This window comes from Gaeumannomyces tritici (assembly GCF_000145635.1).
Source record: "Gaeumannomyces tritici R3-111a-1 unplaced genomic scaffold supercont2.7, whole genome shotgun sequence".
Lineage (NCBI taxonomy): Eukaryota > Fungi > Ascomycota > Sordariomycetes > Magnaporthales > Magnaporthaceae > Gaeumannomyces > Gaeumannomyces tritici.
In genome coordinates, this window is record NW_008804551.1 from 1,402,887 (window position 1) to 1,426,604 (window position 23,718).

Genomic DNA, 23,718 nt, shown 5'->3' on the forward strand with positions numbered 1-23,718 from the left:
CGGCCGCCGCTGCCGGTGGCTGCTGCTGCTGCTGCTGCTGCTGCTGCAGAGGCGGGAACTGCCTCTCCACCTCGCGGCGCGCGATGGTCGTGGCGCGCCTCGACTCCATGGTCGAGGGGAGGTAGAAGGGGCGGAGGCCAAACATGGGCGTGTCGAGCGTTGCCGCCTTTGGTCGCTTGTACGTCTCGGGGATCGGCGGCCGGGCGAGGTCCGCCGGCAGCGTGATGAAGTCGGAAGCATTCGGCGGTCCTATATACAAACGTGGGCGCCAAGGTGGGCCAGTCAGCTGTGACTCTTTTTCGCCGGCGGGCTTTGCGCTTGATCATGTTCGTGAAGGCCATCACTATTGCCTGCACATCAGCTGGGAGCTAACCTTGGGCCTGGGCGCTGTCATGACCAGCTTTAGGCCACTTTACTGGGCTATTCTGAGGAGCAGCCAACGTGGCTGGCTCGGCAGTCACGGGAAACGGCAATTCCCACCCCCGACCGGTTGGCCCCGTCAAAGGTCGAGGTTCTTCTTTGCAAGAGGCCATTTGGGGGCGGAACGGCCGTCGGCTGGAAGAATTCCTATGAGAAGCAGTGTGGGTGCGACGATGGGGTTGCGAGTTGGATTCTACGTGGCCAAGAAGAGGCCTTCGGAACGGCTCGAAGCCCACAACACGCACAAGAGGCCCCGTGTTGCCGGCGCTCAAAGCGTGCCGAGGGTCCGTTATCACCTTGCTAGTCGCGGGGCCGGGATCGCTGGGCGCCGCGCGGAGCTCATTATACTGATATCTCGCATCCGACGGGACAATCGCCCTGGGATGCTCCCGCTGCCCCCTGGGCACCTCTTGGGCACACGATGAGGCGTCAAGACGAAAGGCGGGAGCCTGAATTATGAGCGAACGTGGAGGCTCACTCACGTCCTCATCGTCGTCCTCAAAGATGACCTTCTCGGGCAGGTCATCCGGCGAGAAGCTGAAGGCCGGCATGTGGTGGCGATGAGAAACGGGCGCATGGGCGCCAGCCATCTTCTCCAGGAGGGACTGTCGGGGGCTTGACTTGCCGGCGGAGGGAGAGAGGGAGCCGCCGACCCGGAACGGTCGCTTCCCCTTGTCGGATGTTCCCGGGCCGTGCGCGGCCACGATGGCGCTCGGGGACGATGAGCACGACGTTGCGAACGAGAAGGAGCCCAGGGACGACGTTTTCGGGGACAGCAGCGGCGATATATGCTCCTCGCCCGCGGCGGGGGCGGCCCCATCAGCTCCTTTTCTCTCATCCTATGCCGCACGTGAAAAAGAAAAAAAGTCAGCGCACCCGCAACAGAAGGTTGCTATGACCCCTCTCTTCCACACAAGCTTTTCGTATTACCTCTGCGCCTTGCAGAAGGCCCGTCAGTTTCGGAGGCGGGACGACCGTTGGGCTATCGCGGATCTCGTTGAGCACCCTGGCGAGCGTGCGGGGAGGAAGCTTCCTCCTGTTGCTGCCCCATACATGCCACCAGAAGTTCTCGGCGCGTCGGCTGTCCGGGCTGCTCATCGGCGGCGAACTCTACACGTCAGCCCGCAGCTCTAGACAAGAAAAGTGACTTTCCAGAATGTGGATGAAAGCCGTGTTTGTGGGCTAGGTGAAGGGGCGATGGTGGGGGAATATCCTCGACTGACTCCTGGAAATTATGTTGGCACAGGGAGCATTCTATGCATTTGCGCTTTGAATCAGCCGTCAGTCCCCCTCTCGCGAGGGAATGCAGCGAGGAAAACAAAAGGCCGGCACGAACTCGCCCACAAATGATGGATCTCAAGCGAGGGCAGCTCATCGGCCGTCTCGAGAGCGGCTATCATCTCTTCATTGATCCTGAACATGCCTGCGCGGAGGGCCCCTGGGGTTCCAAGCGCGGTGGCCATCGTGGCGACATATATGGAGGGTGCGCGTCTAGGGCAACGGGGGGCAAAAAGAGTTGAGGTGGTTGACGATCCCGCTCGGAGCTTACGAGACAGGAAGGGGGAGCAGTAGGGGCGAGGTATGTCAAAGAAAAGGGCTGGGAGAACAGACATGAGACTAAGGCGGTGGCCCCTCGCGCAACATGACAGGTAGCGAAGAGGGGGGTTGACAGGGGAGCCTGATATATGGGGGTGGGTGGGACGAGCAGAGAGGAGGGAGACGGTCACAGACACAAGCTCCGAGTGGGCGCCATCCCCGGCCGTGCTTGAGGCTCTGGCCGCACAAGTACAAGCCCAATCACGGGGGCGCGGCCCAGGTTCGGACGGGAGCGACGGTGTGGGAGCAGCGCGGTTCAACCAGTGCATAGGGAGGTACTCATGTAGCAGCTCGGCGGGCGGCGGGGTTGTACCAAACATTGGGGGGCACGGGGGTCAGGGCCTGGCCGGGAAGCCAGAGGAGGGAGATGCACAGAGGGCGGCGGATGGGTGGCTGGTATACGGCGCGACGCTACGGAGGCGGAGTGGCGCCAGACATCATTCGTCCCTGAGGTCAAGCCTGGCGTGAGGGTATGCTGGCTGCACCTCAGTCTCTCAGGTAGGCATGACTCCTCAAGCTTCTGTCGGAGTGCCCTTTGTCCTTTCTTTTCTGGCCCGTGTGTTGTTTCGCTCGGCCCCGACCACCGAGCCTGCATCCCCAACGCACCCAAGCGGACGCGTGGTTACTGCGTCTTCTCCGATCTGCCACCTTGATTGTAATTCAACTCACCTGCGAGCTGCTTACTACGAAGCGCGGCCAGCGGGACGTGGGGAACTCGGGTTGGGCGGGCAGATATCGATGCTGCAATCATTAGTTCTCCATCATACCCTCGCCTTTGCCCCTCTGTTCTGCTTGGGCCTCTTACTCGATAACGCGCGCGATGCCGGCTTATCAGAGCGCGTTGCCGCGCTGCCCACCCTTTGAAGAGGCTACCCTGGGCTAGATGCGGTAAACGCAATGACGGCCGCTGCCGCATCGGCCCTGGCTTGGCACATGGCACTGCACAGACCTGGACTGGACAGATGGGGACGTGAGGATGTGGTTTGTCTCTGCATGTCATGTAAACAGGGAGGAAACGATTTAGGCAGGTGTCTGTCGGGGACGCATGTTCGTCGGTTGGCTGGCGTGGTTGCGCGACGACAGGAAAGGCCAGCGAGGAGAGGGGAGGGAAAACACACCCAGCAAAATTAGGCGGCGGAAAAAAAAGAAAGAAAAAAAGGAAACAAAGCCCGGCGCGTTGCATTGCCCTTGCCCCTTGCGTCCGTAACAGCCTCAACGGTAGCGCAAACTCGATCCAGCCGGGCTAGCTGCCGCTGCCCGCCGTCTCCTGCCTCGTCAAGGCCAAGCCGTCCTCGTGACAGGTAAGAAGGTAGGCGGAAGAAATCGCGAGGGAGGGTACGGTGGCAGAAATGACGCGCCTGGTGCTCCAAACTGGTTACAAATGCTACGGCGGAAGAATTCAGTGGTCGCAAGTGTGTGTGTGCTGCCTCGTATCGACACCCGACACAGGCTACACAAAAAGAAAACACCATCACTCCTTACCCATCTATCCCCCCTCACCACCCTCCCGGTCCCTCTCGAGGCTCGGCTAGCTGCCAAATCGGAATCACAGCCGCCCCCCGGCGCCCGGCAGCGGACACCCGGCAATGGGCGAGGACGTATACGTGACCTGTTGCCGTCTCCTGCCCATGTCTCTATACTTGCCAAGCTCTCCTGTCTCGTGGGTTGTGCAGATACATCATGACGCGGCGGTGGAACCCAGGGCGAGAAAAAGAGCCCCATCCCAGTCATATCCTTCCCGATATTTCGCCGCTCTCCCCGGACCGTCCCGTAGGTGTGGGCTCGAATCAGAAAAGGGTACCAGAAGAGATGGCGGGAAGTGTAGGATAGGCACCCCACGCACCAAAAGAGATGGCAATTATTCTAATTTTTCCCTATTTTCCCTCTTATTCTTTTGCCGTTTTTCTTCCTGTCCTGATTGCTCTGTTTACGTGGGACTACCATCACGCCATGAATCACATGCACGGGAACAAAGGGACCGAAAGCAGGGAAAAGAGTGTCATACAACACTGCTATCTATTCTTAGCCGGTCGCAGAAAAAAAGTGCTCCGTAACACCGCCCTCGCCTTGTTTCCCTCCCGCAGGTAGTTCGCCCGCCACATGTGCCTGGCCTGATCGCCTGATCGACTGTCTCCCCTCCCGTTTTACATCCCACAAGGACGACCCTCTGGGGCTCCAAATCACACAGAGCCGTGTCATATCTTCGGTGAGCTGGCTCTTGTTCTTCTATCCTTTCGCCCCGAATTACCCAGTTTTCCGAGCCCCTTTCGTTATGATCCCTTTTCTCTCCTTGATTTTCCATTTTGGAACAATAGACGCGGGCCCAGTCATTTTCGTCCACCCGTCGCCTTTTCCCGCCCACCCTGCTGCGCGGCTGACCCTCTTTACGTAGTCGTGTAACCGCCGTCGACGCGGATGTCGGCGCCCGTGACGTACATGGACGCGTCCGAGAGCAGGAAGCTGACGGGGCCCATCAGGTCCTCGGGGTCACCCATGCGGCCCTGGGGGATCAGGGACGTCCACTGTTTCTTGAGGTCGGGCTTGTCTTCGAGGATCTTCTTGGTCAGCGGCGTCATCATGTAGCCGGGCGAGATGCAGTTGACGCGGATGCCGGCGTGGGCCCACTCGACGGCCAGCGAGGCAGCAAGGTGGCGAACGGCCGCCTTGGCGCTGTTGTAGGGTCTGTATGGCAGGGATTTTTTTGCGGTTAGTTTTTTTTTTCGTACAACCCGTGAACCCTTCCTTTTTAGGGTCTCGACAGAAACGTGAGAAAAAATAAGAAAGAAAAAAAAGAAAAGAAAAAGACAAAACTCACGCCTGCGGCTGCGGCACGTTGACGATCGCGCCGCTCATGCTGCCGATAAACACCATGCTGCCGGCCGCCTGGCGCTCCATCAGGTGGCGGGCGACGGCGGTGGCGAAGAGGTAGGTGCCGTCGAAGCAGACGCCGAACAGCTTGCGCATGCGGTCGACGGGGTACTGGACGGCCTCGAAGTTCTCGACGAAGCCGGCCGAGGTGACGAGGCTGTCGATCTTGCCGTGCTCCGCCACGACCTCGGCGATGCACCCGGCGACCGACTCCTCGCTTGACACGTCGGCGTAGTGCGCCGTCACCTTGGGCAGGCGCCCGGCCTCGGGGTTCTCCTTGCGGAACCGCTCGACGATGGCCTCGGCCTGCGACTGCGCCTCCTCCTCTGGGAAAGCGGCGGTAGAGGGTGATGTTTTCAGCAAAAAGGAATGCTTCTGGGGGGCAGGCGGGCTTTTTTTTTTTTTGCCTTTACTCACTGTTAAGATCGACAATGGCCAGGTCGGCACCGCTAATGACCATGCCCTGGCCCATGACCAGCCCCAGGCCCCTCGCGCCGCCCGTCACGATGCCGACCTTGCCCTGCAGCGAGAAGGAGGCCAGGGTGGGGCGGACGTTGATGCCGGCGCGGCCGGCGCCGGTGACGGGCGCCGACGACGGCAGCTCGTGGTCCTGCGGGTACTCGACCTGGACCGAGGCGTCTGTGCGCGCGAAGCTGCCGGCCGTCTCGGCGTGCTCCTTGTCCTTGGGGTCGGGCTGCCTGTTGCCGCCCGTGGTGGTGGTGAAGGCGGCCGTCGCCCGCTGTTTGATAAGGACGGGTGACGGCGCGGTGAGGCGGCGGCTGACGAAGAGGCTAGATGGGCCTGCGCGCAGCCGGGATCCGGCGCGGGCGAACTTGCTTCCCAGCATCCTGGTCTTGCCCTGTGTTCTGCTGTGAGATGTGTGTTTTGCTGGCTGGGAGGTGCAACAAGACCTAAAGTTGTTGGTGGTTGGTTTGTGCCTCGAGCAGGCGAGCTGGAGTGTCTTGGCCTGTTCAAATCTGCGTGGTGGATGGTGGCCCAAGAATAGATGACGAGCCCCAAGAGGAGGGGTAGCTTCCAATTTGCCGATCCGATATTCGATTTTGCTGGAGAAAAAGGCTTGAACGATGCAGGCTTGGTGAAAATCAGGCAAGTACAAGGTAAATCAGATTGCTCGCTCGCTCGATTGGTAGAGGTAAAAAGGTAAGCTGATTGCTCGTTTGTGTGCCACGTGCGGTGTCCATTTTTTTTTTATGTGGTCTGGCCTGGGGGAAAATATCGAGCATGTCCAGGGCAGCACAACAGCAGCACGCTTCGATATTTATATGTTTATACCCCTCTCCAAGCCCGCCACCAGTCGCTCAGCAGCTCCGGGACATGAGACGCTCACCCACGGAGCATTCGGCAGGCGTCTCGCGCCAGTCTCGCTCCAGTCTCGCGTCCAACAGGGCCGAGACCGCAACGCACCCCTGGCCGCAGTTCCCATGACCAGCCCGACTTCCCCACCGGTCCCCGGTTTTCCCGCTGCGCCGGCGCTCTCGGCCGCCACTTGTGGACACGGCAAAAGGCTTGAAAGCCTTGGCCGCTAGTCTTTTCCCGGGGCTGGACCGCTGCACGTCCCCCATTTTTTTGCCCCTGGGATACACAGTAAGGGCTCGTGTCGGTCTCCCGGCCTGCAGCGGCATGTCCGCTCAGGTTGATTTTTGGTCCAGCCACCAAAACTTCCTTCGCCTCATCTGATGGCTGCCCATGTGGGGACTTTTTTTCCAGGGTATGCCAGGCAGGAAGGGCTATTTGTCGGGCTTTCCGCTTTGAGTAATCCGGCGCAAACAAGCCCACCAACTCGGAGAACCCCACGCCGGCGGAGCCTCAACATGCAATGCAAACGACCAACGACGGGAAGCGCCGAGTATCCTGATTTAAATCCTCTTCAGGGGCAGTCAGGCCCGGCGCATTGGCCTTTGCTCGCTCTTTCCCAGCAGGAATGGACACTCCTAAATCCTTATTTGTACGCCTAATTGTGGCTGTATCTCGGACAACCGAACCTACCCAATGATGGAGTTGCGATGGCTTCCACGCTGGGACATGTTCAAAGGCAGATCACTTTAATCTAAAGAGATATGTCTAAATTAAAGATGGCAACCTTAACCTAGTTTTGAGGCAATAGGCACCATCACCAACAGCTAGATTAACCTCGATGTATCTAGTATTCTGGCACGAGGAGCAACTTAACGCTATGGCCAATCTTGTTAAACGCAGAGAGCGTTGATTCTTCGCAGGGGGTGGGATCGAATCGCTATCCTGTTAATCGGCCCATCATCGCTACAAGGAGTAGTTGCAGACGCCATAGTAGACCAGTGATACGCCAAGGACCCCATTCCCACCAGAATACCTTGCAGAACGCCATAAACAAGGTCTCTAGCGTCGAGGGCACCCGCAATCCAGAGATTAAGGCCTACTGTGACAAGATCGCAAGATCGAGAAGCTAGAAGCCTCTAGCTACCAAACGCCAGGGGGCCCACCAAGGTTGTCCGCAGTGCCTAAAATCGGGAGGGCACTCCCTAGAGCTAAATCGGTCGATCTATTGACGACATTAAGAGGGCTAATTCTTCCCGCTAGAGCTAGCTTCATGGGGCTGTAGGCACGGCCAACGAAGCAACAACCGACCAGGATGTCAAGCTGGAGACTCGGCAATTTTGTAGGTAGCAAGCAAAAACGTTGATCTGCTTCATTTCTATTCGAACAAACGTCCGCCATTACCAGATCAGTCTACAATTGTTAGAGGGCTTCCGTGCTCCCCGATACAGCTGGCAAGCACATTGCATCTAACCCTAGGGGCTGTTACTTGCCATTGTTAGGCATTGTTGCCCTATATTAGTGCCTGCAATTGACTGGGATGCGCACTTGTCTCAGAAAAATGGTAAAAAGCCGCAAGAGCAAGTGCGACACAGCTGGGTTGATGTCACCAAATCACCTGGATCGCGGTCGCACGCACTCTATCACCAACTATAGCCAACTTCAAATATGACCCGTCCTTTTGCTGCACTGATTTAGTCTGTCACTGCAGGCAAGCGTCTTATGATAAGCGGAAGCGCTTCGCCACCTCAATGCCCTCTGCAAACGTCCCGACGCGCGCGTCGATGGCGAACCCTTGGGCTTCCAGCTTCTTGCACTCGTCCCAGAGGCTCGAGAGCGGGACGTGGAAAACCTCGATGAACTCGCTCTCCTCCAGCTGCGGCCTGGGGTCTTGGTTCTCGGGTAGGCTCATGTCGATGCTGACGTGGACCATACGGAGATTGGTGTTGCAGAACCCCGGGTCTGGGAGAGGATCAGGAGCGACAAGTCAGCTCCTGGAACAACATAGTTGATAAGATCGAGACGGCAGCTAGGAAAATCCGACATACCATTGAACATGACGGGGGATGTCTCGGTTGCTTTCCCGACATACCCAGTCTCCTCCCGCAACTCGCGAATGGCACATTCTTCCGGCGTCTCGCCCGCGTCCATCAAGCCAGCAGGGACCTCGATCACAATCTTGTCCGTAGGGGGACGGTACTGTTTCTGCAGCACAATCTCTGGGCCTGCGATGGCGAGGCTGGTCAGGGAGAGTTCTGCGGCCCGTGCAAATACGGGAGCAACACACCTGTCGGCTTCTCGAGGATTGCCACGATGCCTACGCCATCGATATCGCAGCCCTTGGGGCGAGTTTGACGCTCGGCGGACTCCCAGGTCCTCTCGACGCCATTAGGATCTTGGTATTTAATCCTTGGCCGCAGTACCCGACATGTCAGTAGCAAGACGCCGAGAACGAAAGCAAGCGGCGCCTACTCAAGAAGCCGCATCCATTTGGCTTTGGCATCGGCCTGGGAAGGATTGTGTCAGCCAGCTACCTGGGATGACGCTTGTCAGCCATCTGTCAGACACCACGTACCAAGGGGCCCGTCGAAAGAACCTTCGCGTTGGATGCCGACATGCTGGAGGTGATGGCTGACCGACTGTTCAGGGGTTGCCTGCAATGTCCAGCTCAGCTCAGCCCAACCCAAAAGCCAGCAGGCCAATTGAAGCCCAAAAGGGTCCTCCGCCAATCACACCCACCGCCCCCACCATCGCAGATGCCGAGAGTGGAACAGGCCCAGGGATTAGAATTGTCAAGGCCGTGGTTTTTGTTGTCGCCCTTTGTGGGATTGTATTGAAATTTGATTCCTTATACATAAATAGCTTTGGATTAATGTGAATTTCCTCTTTTTTTCTTTTGTTTTTGTTATTTTTTCTGTCCTTTCCTGATTTCTTCTTTTTCTAGGCTCCTAGGTATTCTTTTTCCCGTTTCACGAGGGCCTGTTCCACCGCACTAACAATTCTAATCCCTGGCATCTGAATGGTGGAGCAGACCCGCCTTCAGTCGCAGAGATAAGCCTTATCGAGGCTTTCAAAGGGAAAAAAATTCGAGGGAGGGACCAAACAGAGGGGGACGAACCCACCACGTTTTTCTAGTCAGCAAGTTCAGCGCCGCCGCCCTGCTTTCTCCTGAAGGGCCTTGTGCGGGCTTTTCTCCCTCCTTTCTTGGTTGTTCCCATCTTACTCTTCACTTCCCGCGCGCAGACTGATTCCTTCTCCCGAAGCTGTTTCGGGTCGGGACTTTGTTCCCTTTTTGCCCTTTTTTCTCTTGCTTGTCAGAGGACGATGCCGCATCCCGTCTCGCCGCCCATGCAGCCCATCCCAACCATCGTCGTGAAGGGCGACGCCCCGCCGCCGTCGCAGGCCGACATCTCGTCGCTGTTGACCACCATCTTCGAGGCCAAGACGTCCAACGCTTCGATCGAGGCGTCGTACGCCCTCTGCGACCTCCTCCTCAACTGCCCCGGCATCGGCTTCCGCGGCCTCCACAGCTACGGCATCCTCGCCGAGGTCAAGAAGGCCGCCGCCGACAAGAAGAGCGGCCTGCGCCGCGAGAGCGCCCAGAACCTGCTCGGTGCCCTGTTCGAGCGCTTCCCGCCCCGCGAAGCCCAGAGCGAGTTCGTGTTCCTGCTCCAGGATGGCGGCATGGTCGCCTGCGCCCTCGATGCGCTCGCCGACAAGGGCGCCGTCGTGCGCGATGCGGCTCAGTACGGCCTCGACGCCTTGTTTGCCCACCTCGGCTCCGAGGCCCTTGTCGTCGGGCTGCTTTCCGCCCTCGTCGACTACCTCTCCAAGAGGACGGGCAAGTGGCAGGGCACCGTCGGCGCGCTCAAGCTGATGCAGAAGATGGCCGACAAGGCCAAGCTGTCCGTCGGCGGCACCAAGGAGGAGGCCGTGGAGAAGGATGTGCTCAGGACCATCATGGGCACCAAGCTCGCCCGCCTGATTCCGCTGGTCGAGGACGGCATGAACGACCTCAAGAGCGAGGTTGAGAGGCAGTCGCTGCAGACCATGAAATCCATCTGCGGCCTGCTGACCAACGACGACGTCGCCCCGCGGATACCGCTCCTCATCGAGACGATGCAGAAGCCCTCGGCCCAGTCACTGCAAAAGGCCATCCACGCCTTGTCCATGACCACCTTCGTGGCCATCGTCACATCGCCCGTCCTGGCTCTGCTCACTCCGTTCCTGGAACGCTCCTTGAACACGCCGACGACCTCACAGGAGGTCCTGAGGCAAACCGTCGTCATTACCGAGAACCTGACAAAGCTTGTCCACGACCCCATCGAGGCGCGTACTTTCCTCCCCAAGCTCACTCCTGGTGTCAAGAGTGTGGCCGATAGGGCGGCCCTGCCCGAGGTCCGTGAGCTGGCGACGAGGGCCTTGAGCGTCATGAACAAGGCCATGGCTGTGGATCAAGACATTGTGGTCGAGCGCACGACCGCCGACGACGTGTCCAAGGTGCTTGAGGCGGAGATCAAGAAGGCCAAGGGCCTGGCTGCCAGCCAGGACACTTACAAGGCTCTGCGATCATACATTTGCGACATGGTTGCCGAGGACGTCAACCACCGTTATGTCACCCGCATTTCTGCCCGCATCGCTCCGTACCTCAAGTCCATGACGAAGGAGATCGACGCGCACGAGACGGTCGGCATCGCGGTGGAGAAGTTCTATGTCGACGAGGACCACCGCAAGTACGGAGAGCCCGAGAAGGAGGACGATGGCGAGATCGAGATCGTCAACGCCGACTTCTCGCTTGCGTATGGTGGCATGCTGTTGCTTTCGCACACCAACCTGCGCCTCCTCAAGGGCCACCGATATGGTCTCTGTGGCCGCAACGGTGCTGGCAAGTCGACCCTGATGCGCAGCATCGCCAACGAGAAGCTTGAGGGCTTCCCGCCGCAGTCTGTCCTGCGGACGTGCTACGTGGAGCACAACCAGGGCGAGGACGCCGACATCAGCATATTAGACTTCATGATCAAGGACCCCACTGTCGCAAAGGAGAACTACACGCGCCAGGAAGTCTCGGACGTCCTTGCCGAGTTCGGCTTCACCGCCGGACCCGAGGGCCGCCAGTCACAAAAGGTCGGATCGCTCTCGGGAGGTTGGAAGATGAAGCTTGCTCTGGCTCGTGCCATGCTCCAGAGGGCCGATGTCCTGTTGCTGGACGAGCCTACTAACCACCTCGACATTGCCAACATTGCTTGGCTCGAGAACTACCTCAAGACCCACACCGACATCACGAGCTTGATAGTCTCGCACGACTCCAAATTCCTAGACGACGTCACCACCGACATCTACCACTACGAGCCTGGCAAAAAGCTCGGCCACTACAAGGGCAACCTTGCTGCATTTGTCAATATCAAGCCCGAGGCCAAGAGCTACTACACGCTGTCGGCCAGCAACGTACAGTTCAAGTTCCCGCCTCCAGGAATCCTCAGCGGCGTCAAGTCGCAGACGCGTGCCATCATCCGCATGACCAACGTGTCGTACCAGTATCCGGGGGCGCCCAAGCCCTCGCTCAGCGAGGTCTCGTGCCAACTTTCGCTGTCGTCGCGCGTGGCCATTATCGGTCCCAACGGCGCGGGCAAATCTACGCTCATCAAGCTGCTTACTGGCGAGGTGATTCCATCGACGGGCAAGGTCGAGAAGCACCCGAATCTGCGTATCGGCTACATCAAGCAGCATGCGCTGGAGCACGTTGAGATGCACTTGGAGAAAACGCCAAACCAGTACCTGCAATGGCGATACCAGCACGGAGACGACCGTGAGGTGCACATGAAGCAGACGCGCATGCTTTCGGACCAGGACCGCGAGCAGATGGACAAGAGCATCGACATTGGTGACGGCAAGGGCAAGCGGCAGATCGAGTCGCTAGTCGGTCGCGCCAAGTACAAGAAGACGTTCCAATATGAGGTGTAAGTGATTGTACCATGACTTTCTACTCGGGGTTTCTGCTCTGGGTTTCTGCTCTGGGCTTGTTGCTGACAAAATTCTGCCTCCAGTAAATGGAGAGGGTGGCTGCCCAAGTTCAACACTCAGATCTCGCGCGAGACGCTCCTCGAACTCGGGTTTGACAAGCTGGTGCAAGAGTTCGACGACCACGAGGCGTCGCGCGAGGGTCTTGGCTACCGCGAGCTGCAGCCCACAGTGATCTCGAAGCATTTTGAGGACTTGGGACTGGATCCCGAGATCGCCAACCACAACGAGATCGGATCGCTCTCGGGAGGGCAGAAGGTCAAGGTGGTGATCGCGGGCGCCATGTGGAACAACCCTCACTTGCTGGTTCTAGACGAGCCGACCAACTTCTTGGACCGCGACTCGCTGGGAGGACTGGCGGTGGCGATCCGCGAGTTCAAGGGAGGCGTTGTCATGATTTCGCACAATGACGAGTTCGTGGGCGCTCTCGCGACGGAGCAGTGGCACGTGGATGCCGGTCGGGTGGCGCACCGAGGCTACGCGGCGGTATCGCTGGATCGGTTCGAGGACTCGGTCTCTCGGCCTGGGTCCGGGCTCAACTCGGGTGTCGCGACGCCCAGCGGAGCAGCCTCGAGCGTGGTCAGCAGCGCGGTCAACAGCACGGTCAACAGTGGAGTCGAGGACAATGCGGACGGCGAGCTCAAGTTCCGGGCTCGCAAGAAGAAGAAGATGACCAAGAAGGAGGTCAAGGAGCGTGAGGTGCGCAGGCGACTCCGGCACATCGAGTGGCTCAACAGTCCCAAGGGCACGCCGCATCCTCTCGACACCGACGACGAGGCCGACTAGGCGGTTTGGAGTAGGACTCTTTGGTTCGGGCGGACTTTGCTCTTGTTGCATTTTGTCGCACGATTTGCTTTCTGGCTTACGGATGACGCTTTCCTTCCTCCTTTTTGTCTGCTCCCTCGATGACGGCGGGATAATTTCTGGGACCAATAGATGATAGACAGACTCTTGACATGGCTAGGACTGTTTCTAGAGTCGGGCAGAGGGCCCGAGATGTGGAAGCCTAAGATTTGGCATAGACGGCGTTTCACTATAGATGGAGGTTGATGATGCCTTGGAATTAAACCATCTTTAACCACGTTGGGTCCACGAGTGAGGTAGCAATTCTTGTGCGAGGGGCTGCTGCCATGGATAGCCTGTGCTGATGGCTCTGTCGCCCTGACAGGGAGCTCACGAACGGCGCAGACCCGGTCCCAGGGCCAAGTCGACGACGAAAATGGCGCAGCTGTTTTGGCATGCTGGACCACCCCACCGGTTGGACCAGTTGATCAAAGGCTGGAAGTCCTAGAGTGCCAGCACTCGAGTGTCACTGCATTTCTAGTTCGACTCATTCACGAGCGCGAGAGAGACACCCCCACGTCACTTGGTGCTGTCCAACGGCCGCCCATTGGCTGGGGGGCTAAAAGGGTGCGGCACCGGCTGAGCCCAACCCCAGCGGGCATCAAATTGGTTTTCCGTCCTGACGTCACCGCCGATCCCCCCTCCTCGAGGCTGTGCTGCGTGATGGCACCGGCATTCCAGGGGACTCGACGGATGACGAGATGTCATGACAGCATTGAGGAGGAGATTGTGTTGAAATAGCCCGCCGAGTTCTTCTCCCCGCGAAAGCGGATTTCGTGTTCTCGGTTGTTCCAGACAAGCCTTCAAAACAAGCCTTTTTGCCAACCGCTCCAAGCTCCAACCTTTTCCACGATCCACCAAGAGCCTCTTTATCTCGAATCTCTTTTTGTCCCCTTTTGGAGCCAGCGCTCCACCAATTTTTTGAATCATCTTGGAAAAAACCCTTTCCACTAAAAAAAAAAAAATACCAACAACCATGCCTCTCTTCTCACGCCACCCCGAGCCCGCCAGGGAGGAGGTCCCTCCCCCGCCGCCCCCGGCCGAGGAGCCCCGGCGCGGGCTGTTTGGGCGCTCCAGAAAGGGCTCCGCCACCCCCGGCAACCGGTCACCGCCGCCGCCCGCGGGCGCGGCGGTAACGCGGCGGCGGTCAACCGACATGAGCGGAAGCAGCAGCGCCAGCTCCAGCGACGGCGGCTCCAACCCCAACGGGCGGCGGCGGCGGTCGCTGCTGCAGCGAACCTTTGGCAACGGGTCGTCGTTGTCCTCCTCTTCGTCAGCAGCAGCAGCAGTCGCGGACCCGTCGATCCTGGCGGCGCGCGAGCGCGTCATGAGCGCCGAGCGGGCCGAGCGCGAGGCCGACCGGGCCATGGAGGTGGCGCGGCGCGAGGTGGCCGAGGCCAGGGGCGAGGTGCGCCGGCTCGAGGCGGAGCTGCGCGAGGAGGCGCGCCTGGCAAAGATCAAGGCCGGGCACGCGCGCGAGGTGTCGCGGCGGGCCAAGCCGCTCGGGCGTGAGTTTGCTTCTGTTTTTTGATGTGCTGATGTGCTGATGTGATTTTGTCTTGCTAACTATGTCTTTTGTTTTATGCAGGTAACCACGGGTTCTAATCGGGTGAGGGCCGGGGTGTAGGATATGGTTTCTTTTTGCGCGTGTCAACCTCGCGATCTGTGATTTTGCCTGCTGTAATTGCTTTCGCGGTTCGTCTCTTGTAGCGTTTGATCGTGTTTAGTATGGTGTGTGTATACGTAACCTTGCCTTATCCGTGCGACAATGTATAATTACCAAGACCATAAGGTCCATATTCTATTCAAGTCAAGTGCAGGTATCTAAACTATGTGTTCATAAATCATGGCGAACCTCCTGAAATGCCAATGACCCGGCTTGCTAGACTTTGTGACCTGCACTCCGTCTCCCGTCTTGGGGTAGTGCAAACCTGGACATGATGTTCGACCCGACCAAAGCAAGAGGAGAAACGTAGAGAGGATAAAAGTCGAGACAAATTCCAGGTGGCCAGCGTGCTCAAAGAAAGACACGACAACAAATACGGCTCCGCTCCCGGTATCATGGATTAAACAAAGACAGCTGAAAAGAGTGCACGCTATTATCCGTCGCCGAAGTGAATTACGTATTGTCAAGCAGAAAATCATAAAATCACACCGTCATCCTCAAACGATGCCGCGCAGCACGCCACCGACAACCCCTGCGGCGGCGACGGCCATGGCGGCGCCCGTGCAGCGCGCGGCGGCGACGGCCACGCCCGAGCTGCTCGACGACCTGACCGACGTGGAAGTGGACCTCGCGCTGGACGCAGACGTGGGCGTCGGGCAGTTTGCCGTGCACGGCAGGGCGGTAGTAAAGGGCGTCGGGGCGCGGGCGCCCGTGGGGCCCCCGACGACGGTGCCGCTGGCGCTGACGGCGAAGACGGGCGGCTGCGCGTCCGAGGCCGGGTCGGGCACCACGTCGGGCGCGTCCGGGTTGAGCACGCCGTCGACGAGGTGCACGACGCCGTTTGCGATCAGTATGTCGGGCACCACCACCTTTGCGCTGTTGACGAAGAGCTGGTTGCCCGAGCGGCGGATCGACAGCCGGGCGCCGCCGCCGCCCTCGCCGCCGGCGGCCGTGGACAGCTTTGTGCCGTTCTGCAGCGCCGACGCCGGCGTGACCTTGCCGGGCACGAGGTGGTAGCGCAGCACGCGGCGCAGGTCGGCGGCGTCGAGCGACGTGAGCGACGGGCCCAGGAACTGGAAGGCGGCCGTGACGGGGGCGAAGATGGTGACGTCGCTGGCGTCCGACATGTCCGGGATGACGCCGGCCGCGTAGCAGGCGGCCACAAAGGCCGACAGCTCGGCCCGGTGCGACGTCAGGCCCGCGACCTCGAGGCGGCGGGGCGCCGTCATGAGGGCGTCGGCGACGTGGACGACGCCGCCGGCGAAGCGCACGTCGGTCTCGACCAGGGTGGCGCGCGAGCCGCCGCCCGACGTGACGACGACGTCGCCGCCGCGCTGCTTGTCGAGCGTGGCGTGCTGGCCCGCCGTGACGTTTGTGAGGGACCGGTCCGTGAGCTTGGTGGTGGCGTACAGGCGGCTGCCCTCGGCGATGCTGGAGAGCGGGTACGAGCCCACGAGGGTGTGGTACTCGAGCAGCGCGTTGACCTGCGTCCTGTTCTTGGCGTCGAAGTCCTGGATCCGCGCAAACGAATCGTTATTGGGCGCGATGAGGGTGACGCCGCCCAGCGTGGGGAGCTGGAAGAGGTAGTCGGTGTTGTTCTGGCGGGGGGGTGTTAGTGCGTGCTTGGTGGGTTCTGATGAAAACATGATGAGAAATAGTACCTTGACGAGGTTCCAGAAAATGGAAAGCTCCGGCTTGCTGCCGAGGATCCTGTCCAGGTCTGCCGGCTTGTCCTCTGCGGCGGAGCAGCCCAGCAGTGTGGAGAGCGAGAGTATCACGGGCAAAGACCCGGAGAGTGTGCTGGAGAACCTCATGATGAGATGTGTGTGTTGTGTGCTGTTGGCTGTGGTTTACACAACCTATCCCTTGTTGCTTCGACTACCAGATAGGGCTGTGAAGCAAGCCAGCAGTGGGCGCAAAGCTGCACTTCAAACAGCCGAGACTGTATAGCAAACGGCGTGTAAAACGATTGTAAAAGGCTGCAACACCACAAGCGAGTGTGAGTGGGTGGGATGACGGGGGGAGAAGCCTGGGATGGATGCAGGTCCAGCGTTTGATATGTACCCAGTATTCCGGTTGTGTCGAGAAGAGGGGCTGGTTGGAGCAGCTACTATCAGGTCAAGGCAGGAGACATGCACACATGGCCGCGCCCAGCTGCACGCCCTGGCGGTGGCCCGAGGCGGGGACCTGTGGGCGGGCGTGGGAGTGGTGCTGCTCCTCGTGTCTGGCGTCATTGGTGTCTCGCCGCCATGCAGGACAAGAGGGACTGTAGATTGGGATAAGCAGTCGTGGTAGTTTTCCTTTTTCGTTTTTTTCTGTTCTTTTTTCCTCTGGCCTTCTTCCCTTGCGATCGTCTCTGCATGGGGGTGGTGGCGAGCTGATGGTGTCGAAACACGGCATTGATCCAAGACAGCGGAATCGATTGGCCGCCGCCGCGCCCATCTGCTACCCAAGGCTGGCAAAGGGGGAGCGCTAGAGGCAGCCAGCTAGCGGCCAGAGGCGTGCTTGTTGCCGCAGCCCCAGCATTTTGCTCTTCTCCCGCATTGCTTTTCCAGGCTTGGCCGCAATCAATATCACGGTCAATCCAAGGCACCTCGCTTCGACATCAATAGCGATCGTCCCGGCTCCCGAGACCCTGTCAGTAGTTTTACGCTAGGTCGCCAGACGGTTATCTATACTGACAATATCGACTAGGAAAGGAAAACTCTTCAACGCCACAAAAGAAGAAAAGCAATTGATCCCTTGCCTGCCAGCTCGCCCAAAGCGCCCAAAATAGCGGGCCAACCAATTGCCGCAACGGCCTGGCCTTGAAAAGTGCGATACGAGAAAAGTCGGGTGGATCAGCAGCCCAGCAAAGGTCACCGTCGGACCATGAAACTGGATGGGAAACTTGGAAGCTGCAGCCCACCCCCAAACACGGTCACTGCACCCACTCGGCAGACAGCCAACTTTTGGATGCGAGTAGAAAATGGTGAAGTGGGGGGAGAGAGGGGAAAAAAGAAGGAGCCAAAAAAAAAAGAAGCCAAAAAAAAGTAGGCAAAAAAAAAAAGCTCGTGTTCTCGTCAGGGCCACTTGCACCATCGTTTTGCCCTCCACTTACTTGCTTTTCTCTCTTCCTCAGCCGTCCGGGGCCGGGTGCGTTCTACGTCGCACATATACATGCGCTGCTCCGCTCCTCCGGGCCACGCCAAGGGGTAGCTCCAACCCCCATCTCCCCTGTGGCGGCCGCCACCCTGCTGTCGTGACACCCGAGGCGCCGCGCGAATTCATGCCCTCACAACACGCGCGCACACCCCTCCCCCATGTCGGTAGCCGCCGCTGGGTGTTCGTGTAGCCGCCGCGGGGACGTGTGTTCTGCAGTGTCATGCGAGCCGAGATGAACTTTTTTTTTTTTCTCTCTCTCTTTCACGGACAGGACTAGTGGGGTGGCTGGCGTGGTCCGTGGGGGTCACACGAAAAAGCCCGACTTGTCGATGCTAACCTTTTACGCCCATGGGCGATAGGGCATACTCTCGGGATGGCTTTGCCTTGCCGGGACCCCCCTCGGCAGCGAGATAAGGAAGGAGGCTAGCCAGGTAAGGGGTTCCCGTTCGCCGGGCCGTCAGGGTTGCACGGAGGCGAAAGGAACTACCCGACGCAAACCAGCCAGCCACATGGGGAAACGGCATTGCCTATCTGTCGCGCGCCGCCCAAGCCTCTGGCGTGGCCGAGCTCGATAGCGCCCCATGATGGCCGGCGGGCAAGAGGGCGTGGTGGCTCGCTGGCTGGGCCGCGTTATCACCTTCCCCTGGCGGTGACGTGGCCGAGACAAAGCCGCGCGCTTTTCGGGCGAGGACGAAAGCTTTCTGTTTGCCTACGGGCGATAGAGATGGAGAGATAGAGAGCTGCAAGAACAGAAACGCACGCACACCGCAGGCCATCCGCTGCTGCTGCTACCGCTGCTGCTGCTACCGCTGCTGCTGGAGCGGTGGAGCAAAGTTGCACCGCATTCGACGGGCCGACTGTTTGCCCTCGACCGACAGCATGTGCAGGAGATGCGTGCCCCGGGTGGGGGGGAAACAGCCTGCTGTGAGCCGGCGTCGGTCTCGGGGAGGGGAGAGATGGTGAGGCTGGCGGACTGTGGAGGGACGAGCCGAGGGCTGATTCGAAGGGAAGTTACTTGGCAAGAGTACTACTAGTTGTTGTAACGGGAAAGATATCCTACAGTTCTCGGGTGAATGGTATGTAGATTCTGTTGCAGGTCCGTCATGTCATTCCCAGGGGATTGAGAGACCATGCGGGAGAGAAAAAAAATCCAACTACGGGAGATGTTTTGGCGGTGGTAATGAGGCGGCTCCAAGGGTACAGCGCAGATGAAATGTTGCAAGTCAAGTTACTGTGCCTGTCTAGTTTATGTCCACCAAGCGCCGATGTGCCGTTTTCCTTCATCCCCTGCTGTATATCAGGCTATCCACAAAAACAAAAAAGGAATGTCCCCGACTCTTGGTATATGGGATTGCTTAGGAGGGTGTAAGGAGAGGAAAGAAAAAGGAAAGGTCAAAAAGATAATACGGGCAAACATGGAGTCGTCAGAATTAGACATGAGTGTGTAGAGACCGAAAAGGCGACAGTATCAGCCGATGAAGCAAATGATGTTGTGATTAACCCTTCTTGTTTGGAAAAGAAGGAGGCCTATCCTCCTTAGATTTATAAAACACGAAACCCAGGTAGTGAGAAAGAAAAGAAGAAAAAAAAGATTCATCCAGCAGGACCCCAACCCCCGAGATTACCACGAGAAGGTCATCAGGGCCGGGTTCAGGGCCAGGGGCAGTAGCAGGTGCGAGGCGGCGACGGTGGCCATGGGCAGGATGGCGACAAAGTCGGTGATCTTCCAGTCGTAGGGCACAAAGGGCGCGACGGCGAGGATGATCATGCCGGCGATGAAGACGGAGGCGAAGAGCATCGAGAACTTGAACTTCTTGAGCACCTTGGGCACCTCAATGAAGAAGTTTGAGAACTCGGCCTCCTTGGAGGTGGCGCCCCACGTCATGTCCACCTCGAACATGTGCGCGAGCAGCGCCTGCGACACGTGCAGCGACAGGCCGCCGAGGAAGATGGCGAGCATGAAGGTCCACTTGAGGTTCTCGAAGAGCGCGTACAGGAGCGAGCGCTCGCCGAGCCGGTACCGCATCACGGCCAGGGCCAGGTTGCCGAGCCCGTTGAAGACGATGATGATGGAGAACCAGACCTGCCACGAGTCGACGTAGTACTTGTCCAGGTAGCCGTTGTACCAGCCCATCAGGAAGTAGTTGACGGCCGTCATGATCCAGGCCGCGCCGATGGCGTAGTAGGTGCCGATGTAGGACACGACCGTGATCTTGGACGTGAAGCGGATGTTGCTGAAGAGGAAGCGGCGGAACAGGGGCGTGAAGGGGCCCTTCCAGAGCCACATGCGGATCGGGTGGAAGAGCAGCTCGTTGCAGCCGTAGGCGTACTTCTCCCAGCGCGCGAGCTCGTCGTACACGGTCAGCGACACGCCCTCCTTGAAGCCCTCGCCGGCCCAGGCGGCCAGGCGGATGATGTAGCCGGCGCACTGGAGGCGGAGCGACATGTCAAAGTCCTCGGACACGTGCGACTCGGACCAGAACTTTTCGTACCCGTCCTCGTCCTCGTACGAGACCTGCTGGATGGCCGACCAGCGCAGGATGGCGTTGTGCCCGACAAAGGGCGCCACGTCGCCGTTGGAGACGGTGTAGCGGATGGCGCTGTAGATGAGGTTGGTGAAGAAGGTGATGCCGTTCTCGAAGTAGGTGTGGACGACCTGCATGACGCCCGACGAGAACTGCATGATGCCGACGTCGGGGCTGTGCTCCATCTCGCTGACGGCGTCGAGCAGGCAGTCGGCCGGCACGCGCGTGTCCGAGTCGATGATGAGGATGTAGTCGCCCATGCGGATGTTGCCGTCGGCCCACGCGCGCCCGTCCTGCTCGAGCGTCTCCTTGAGAGCGCGCTCGTAGGCCTGCGCCTCGTCGTTCTGGGTCCAGTCGTTGCCGCGCTCGATCGCGAGGAGCTTCTCCTCGACCTTGCACGAGATCATGAGGGCAAAGTTCATGTTGGAGGCCTTCTTGAACTTGCCGCGGCGGAGGAAGCCGTTGACGTTGTGGCCCGGGCGCGCGACCCAGCCGATGCTGTGGTCGGCGTAGAACTCGATGCGGGCTCGGCGGTCCTCCTCCGAGATGAGCTGCAGGCCGTCGTCGTTGATGAACATGTTGGCGGACCCGCCCTGGAGCTCGTAGGTCGACATGGCCTGCTTGATACTCTTGACGGTGGGCGCGATGACACCGGCGAGACCCTCCTTGTAGACGGGGCACTGGACGGTGACGTGGGGCAGGATGGCCGTCTGCAGGCGCGGAGAGGTGCGGGCCGAGTAGAACTTGGAGTTGATGGTGAGCTGACGGATGGGCCCAAAGATCTGGGCCAGACAACCGATGATGACCTGGGCGAAGAAGAGGGTGAAGAAGATCTGGAGCGGCGCCAACGCGACGAGCGCCAGGCGCACATAGGTGCCGTCGACGGAGCACTCGATGGCCAGCTGCCTCCAGGCGGCGCCGAGCGAGACGGTGACGAGGATGAGGGTGAAGGAGACCAGCCACGTGTTGAGCAGGTGCACCGGCCGCTTCTCAGGCTTGATCTCGCCGCTCTCCTCGTCGATCTCGTAGTCGTTGGCGTCGGCGCCCCCCTTCTCGTCGTCGTCGCCCTCAGTCCCGGCCTTCCAAACGAGCTCCATGAGCTCTGACTCAATGGCCTTGGCGCGCTGCACCAAGTGCAGCGCGTCGTCGTCCCACACGACGAGCAGGCCCTCGGACGCCACGAAGGCAGCGAACTGGTGTTTCCTGGCCCGCGGCAGGTCCTCAATGGTGGGCAGGATCTGCACGCGCAGGCCGTTCATGAGCGGCACGTCGACGGCGTCGGGCGACCATTGCAGGAACGTCTTGATGACACGCGAGTTGACCGTCATGGCACACTGTCGTCCTCGGTGGTCAGCACATGCACGACATGGAAAACAAGGTCGGCGATGCTGCTTACCTGCACGTTGAGAGCCGAGCACGCCACGGCAAACTGTGAGTTGCCCAGCTGGGGCGGGCAGGCCATGTACTGGCCCCTGGTCTTGCGCAGGAGGACGCCCTCGACCTCACCGCTGCCGTCTGACACCCAGAGGTGCGAGCACTGCTGTTGGTACAGGTAGTTGACCATGACCTCGTGCTTGATGTCGTCGAGGAACATGGAGCTGGCGTTGGACCGCACCGACTTGCCCGAAATGGACTGCGGCCGCGAGCTGAAGCGCGTCGAGGGCGGCTGCAGCTCCAGATCGTTGCCCCCTGCCTGGCCTTTCTCTGACATGCCGAGCCCGTTGCTGTTGGATGCCGAGCCGCGGCCGGCATTACGGTGGGCCTGCGGCGGCGCCGTCGGCCCCTTGCCGGCTGCAGCCGGAGGGGCTGGGCCTGCTGCGGCCGCCGCGGGGGCGTCCGCCTTGAAGTAGCTACCGATACCCATGGCGGATGGAGTAGGAGGCCGTGGATATTATTACGTATTGGGGAACAAGACTTCCCGTGAGAGCACCCAGGGCACTGTCACAGGGAGGCAGTCCTATTTGAGTCCCAAGTTAGCATGGCCCTGGCCTTCCGGAAACCGGGACTGTATCTGTCGGCAGCTAGATGTAGTCCGCGGTGCGACCAGTTCCTGCCCGCCGCCCACGCCACAGAGAGTGGTGCCGGGACGGCGAGATGGAAGTTGCCCCAAGGCGCTCGGTCTCACGGGGTTGGAGGGTTGCTCGAGGTTCGTCTCACCTTGGACAGGGTATTCCCCCCTTCCCTGTTCCACCAGGTATGTTGCAACCCCAAGTTCGTGTTTCCAACAGCCCGTGCTTCCCACGCTTTGCGGCGTGCAACCCAACACCACAGGCCCTAGCTTGGCCTTCTTTCTCAACGAATGGCAGGGCAGAGCACAAGCAGCTGCTGTGTCCCTCGGCAGGTATGTCGTGGGTGGTGGAAGCGAGTGTGTGGGGTTCCGAGTATTATAAATATGGCAGAGAAATAAAAAGCAGCAAACGGACAAGCGAATGTGGGCGGTCGTCAAGTCAAGTTCGTAGCGAACGGACGGCCCTCATGGAGGAGTGCCTAGGTATTAACAGCTGAGCGGCGACAGCTTGGCGACCAGGGTCCACGAGCTGCAGGCGGAGGCGGGTATTATTGACCCTTCAGGTCTGGCGAGGCCTTCGGACCCGGTCCTGTGCAGGAGGCCGCGGGTGAAGGAGGGGGGGAGGGATGATACCAACTTGCAGATAAAACCAAAAACAAAGAAGGAGGAGCGGGAGGAGAGGAAAAAGAAGGCGGCGAAAAGCGCAAGAAAAAGAAGCGAGTGTGGTGACAGCGACCACAGCGCGCACGACAGGCCAAGTTCCACATCATCCACCGACCAACCCCTGAGCCGATTGGGACCCTGTCCTGGCGTGGAGGGGAGGGGGTGAATCGCCATCTCTCTTTGGTCCCTATTCGGCTGCCATTTCTTCTGCTGCGCTTGCTCATCCGAGCTCTGGTCCCGCCGGCAGCATGGGTGCCTCCCCCCTCCGCAGGCGCTGGTCGTGACAGCGTCACAGCGAAGAACCACCAGTTCAGGCCTGACAAGGATCCTCCACGGGGCGTGTCACAAGGGTCAGGGGGTGGGCTGGTGAAAGAGTAGAAAAAATAATAAAAGAATAAAACATAAATTACAAAGAAATCTTTTTTTTGTTTCCTGCAGGAAACTGTGGGGCCCTCAATACGAAAGGCCAGCCGCAGAAACTGGGAAGACGCAGCGGTAGCCCAGACGCGACCTGCGGCGCTAACGAGAGGCGCCTGGGCCAAACTGCGACCAGCACAGGGGAACAAAAAAAAACAGCGTAATAAAACACAGAAAGGGTCCAAACGCTCAGGGGACAAAAAGCAAAGGTCGAGAGATAGCGCCGTTGTGCGTTG

General features: G+C 59.4%; 7 protein-coding genes across 7 annotated transcripts; 2 read left to right on the forward strand and 5 right to left on the reverse strand.

Moving 5' to 3' along the window:
* Positions 1 to 420: 420 nt before the first annotated feature.
* Positions 421 to 2,201, reverse strand: GGTG_11782 (hypothetical protein; the record flags this gene model as incomplete). Its single annotated transcript, XM_009229673.1, has 5 exons — positions 1,757 to 2,201; positions 1,644 to 1,674; positions 1,351 to 1,510; positions 666 to 1,259; positions 421 to 567 (listed from the first exon to the last, which is right to left on the reverse strand). Exons 1-5 carry the CDS (start codon positions 2,031 to 2,033, stop codon positions 421 to 423), a joined length of 1,209 nt encoding a protein of 402 aa, XP_009227937.1. The 5' UTR covers positions 2,034 to 2,201.
* A 1,800-nt stretch (positions 2,202 to 4,001) lies between these two features.
* Positions 4,002 to 6,224, reverse strand: GGTG_11783 (D-arabinitol dehydrogenase). The gene is made up of 3 exons (XM_009229674.1): positions 5,302 to 6,224; positions 4,832 to 5,210; positions 4,002 to 4,698 (listed from the first exon to the last, which is right to left on the reverse strand). Exons 1-3 carry the CDS (start codon positions 5,729 to 5,731, stop codon positions 4,401 to 4,403), a joined length of 1,107 nt encoding a protein of 368 aa, XP_009227938.1. The 5' UTR covers positions 5,732 to 6,224; the 3' UTR covers positions 4,002 to 4,400.
* Positions 6,225 to 7,918: 1,694 nt separating this feature from the next.
* GGTG_11784 (ADP-ribose pyrophosphatase) lies at positions 7,919 to 8,815 on the reverse strand (the record flags this gene model as incomplete). The annotated part of the gene is made up of 5 exons (XM_009229675.1): positions 7,919 to 8,160; positions 8,247 to 8,423; positions 8,486 to 8,607; positions 8,671 to 8,705; positions 8,774 to 8,815. 5 exons carry the CDS (start codon positions 8,813 to 8,815, stop codon positions 7,919 to 7,921), a joined length of 618 nt encoding a protein of 205 aa, XP_009227939.1.
* A 248-nt stretch (positions 8,816 to 9,063) lies between these two features.
* GGTG_11785 (prion formation protein 1) lies at positions 9,064 to 13,297 on the forward strand. The gene is made up of 2 exons (XM_009229676.1): positions 9,064 to 12,155; positions 12,243 to 13,297. The coding sequence occupies exons 1-2, from the start codon at positions 9,523 to 9,525 to the stop codon at positions 13,000 to 13,002; spliced, it is 3,393 nt and encodes a 1,130-aa protein (XP_009227940.1). The 5' UTR covers positions 9,064 to 9,522; the 3' UTR covers positions 13,003 to 13,297.
* Positions 13,298 to 13,785: 488 nt separating this feature from the next.
* Positions 13,786 to 14,888, forward strand: GGTG_11786 (hypothetical protein). Its single transcript, XM_009229677.1, has 2 exons — positions 13,786 to 14,567; positions 14,648 to 14,888. Exons 1-2 carry the CDS (start codon positions 14,036 to 14,038, stop codon positions 14,662 to 14,664), a joined length of 549 nt encoding a protein of 182 aa, XP_009227941.1. The 5' UTR covers positions 13,786 to 14,035; the 3' UTR covers positions 14,665 to 14,888.
* On the reverse strand, positions 14,814 to 17,429 carry GGTG_11787 (hypothetical protein). The gene is made up of 2 exons (XM_009229678.1): positions 16,387 to 17,429; positions 14,814 to 16,323 (listed from the first exon to the last, which is right to left on the reverse strand). The coding sequence occupies exons 1-2, from the start codon at positions 16,537 to 16,539 to the stop codon at positions 15,223 to 15,225; spliced, it is 1,254 nt and encodes a 417-aa protein (XP_009227942.1). The 5' UTR covers positions 16,540 to 17,429; the 3' UTR covers positions 14,814 to 15,222.
* Positions 17,430 to 18,878: 1,449 nt separating this feature from the next.
* GGTG_11788 (hypothetical protein) lies at positions 18,879 to 23,098 on the reverse strand. The gene is made up of 3 exons (XM_009229679.1): positions 22,552 to 23,098; positions 21,791 to 22,351; positions 18,879 to 21,728 (listed from the first exon to the last, which is right to left on the reverse strand). Exons 2-3 carry the CDS (start codon positions 22,256 to 22,258, stop codon positions 19,491 to 19,493), a joined length of 2,706 nt encoding a protein of 901 aa, XP_009227943.1. The 5' UTR covers positions 22,259 to 22,351; positions 22,552 to 23,098; the 3' UTR covers positions 18,879 to 19,490.
* Positions 23,099 to 23,718: the final 620 nt, after the last annotated feature.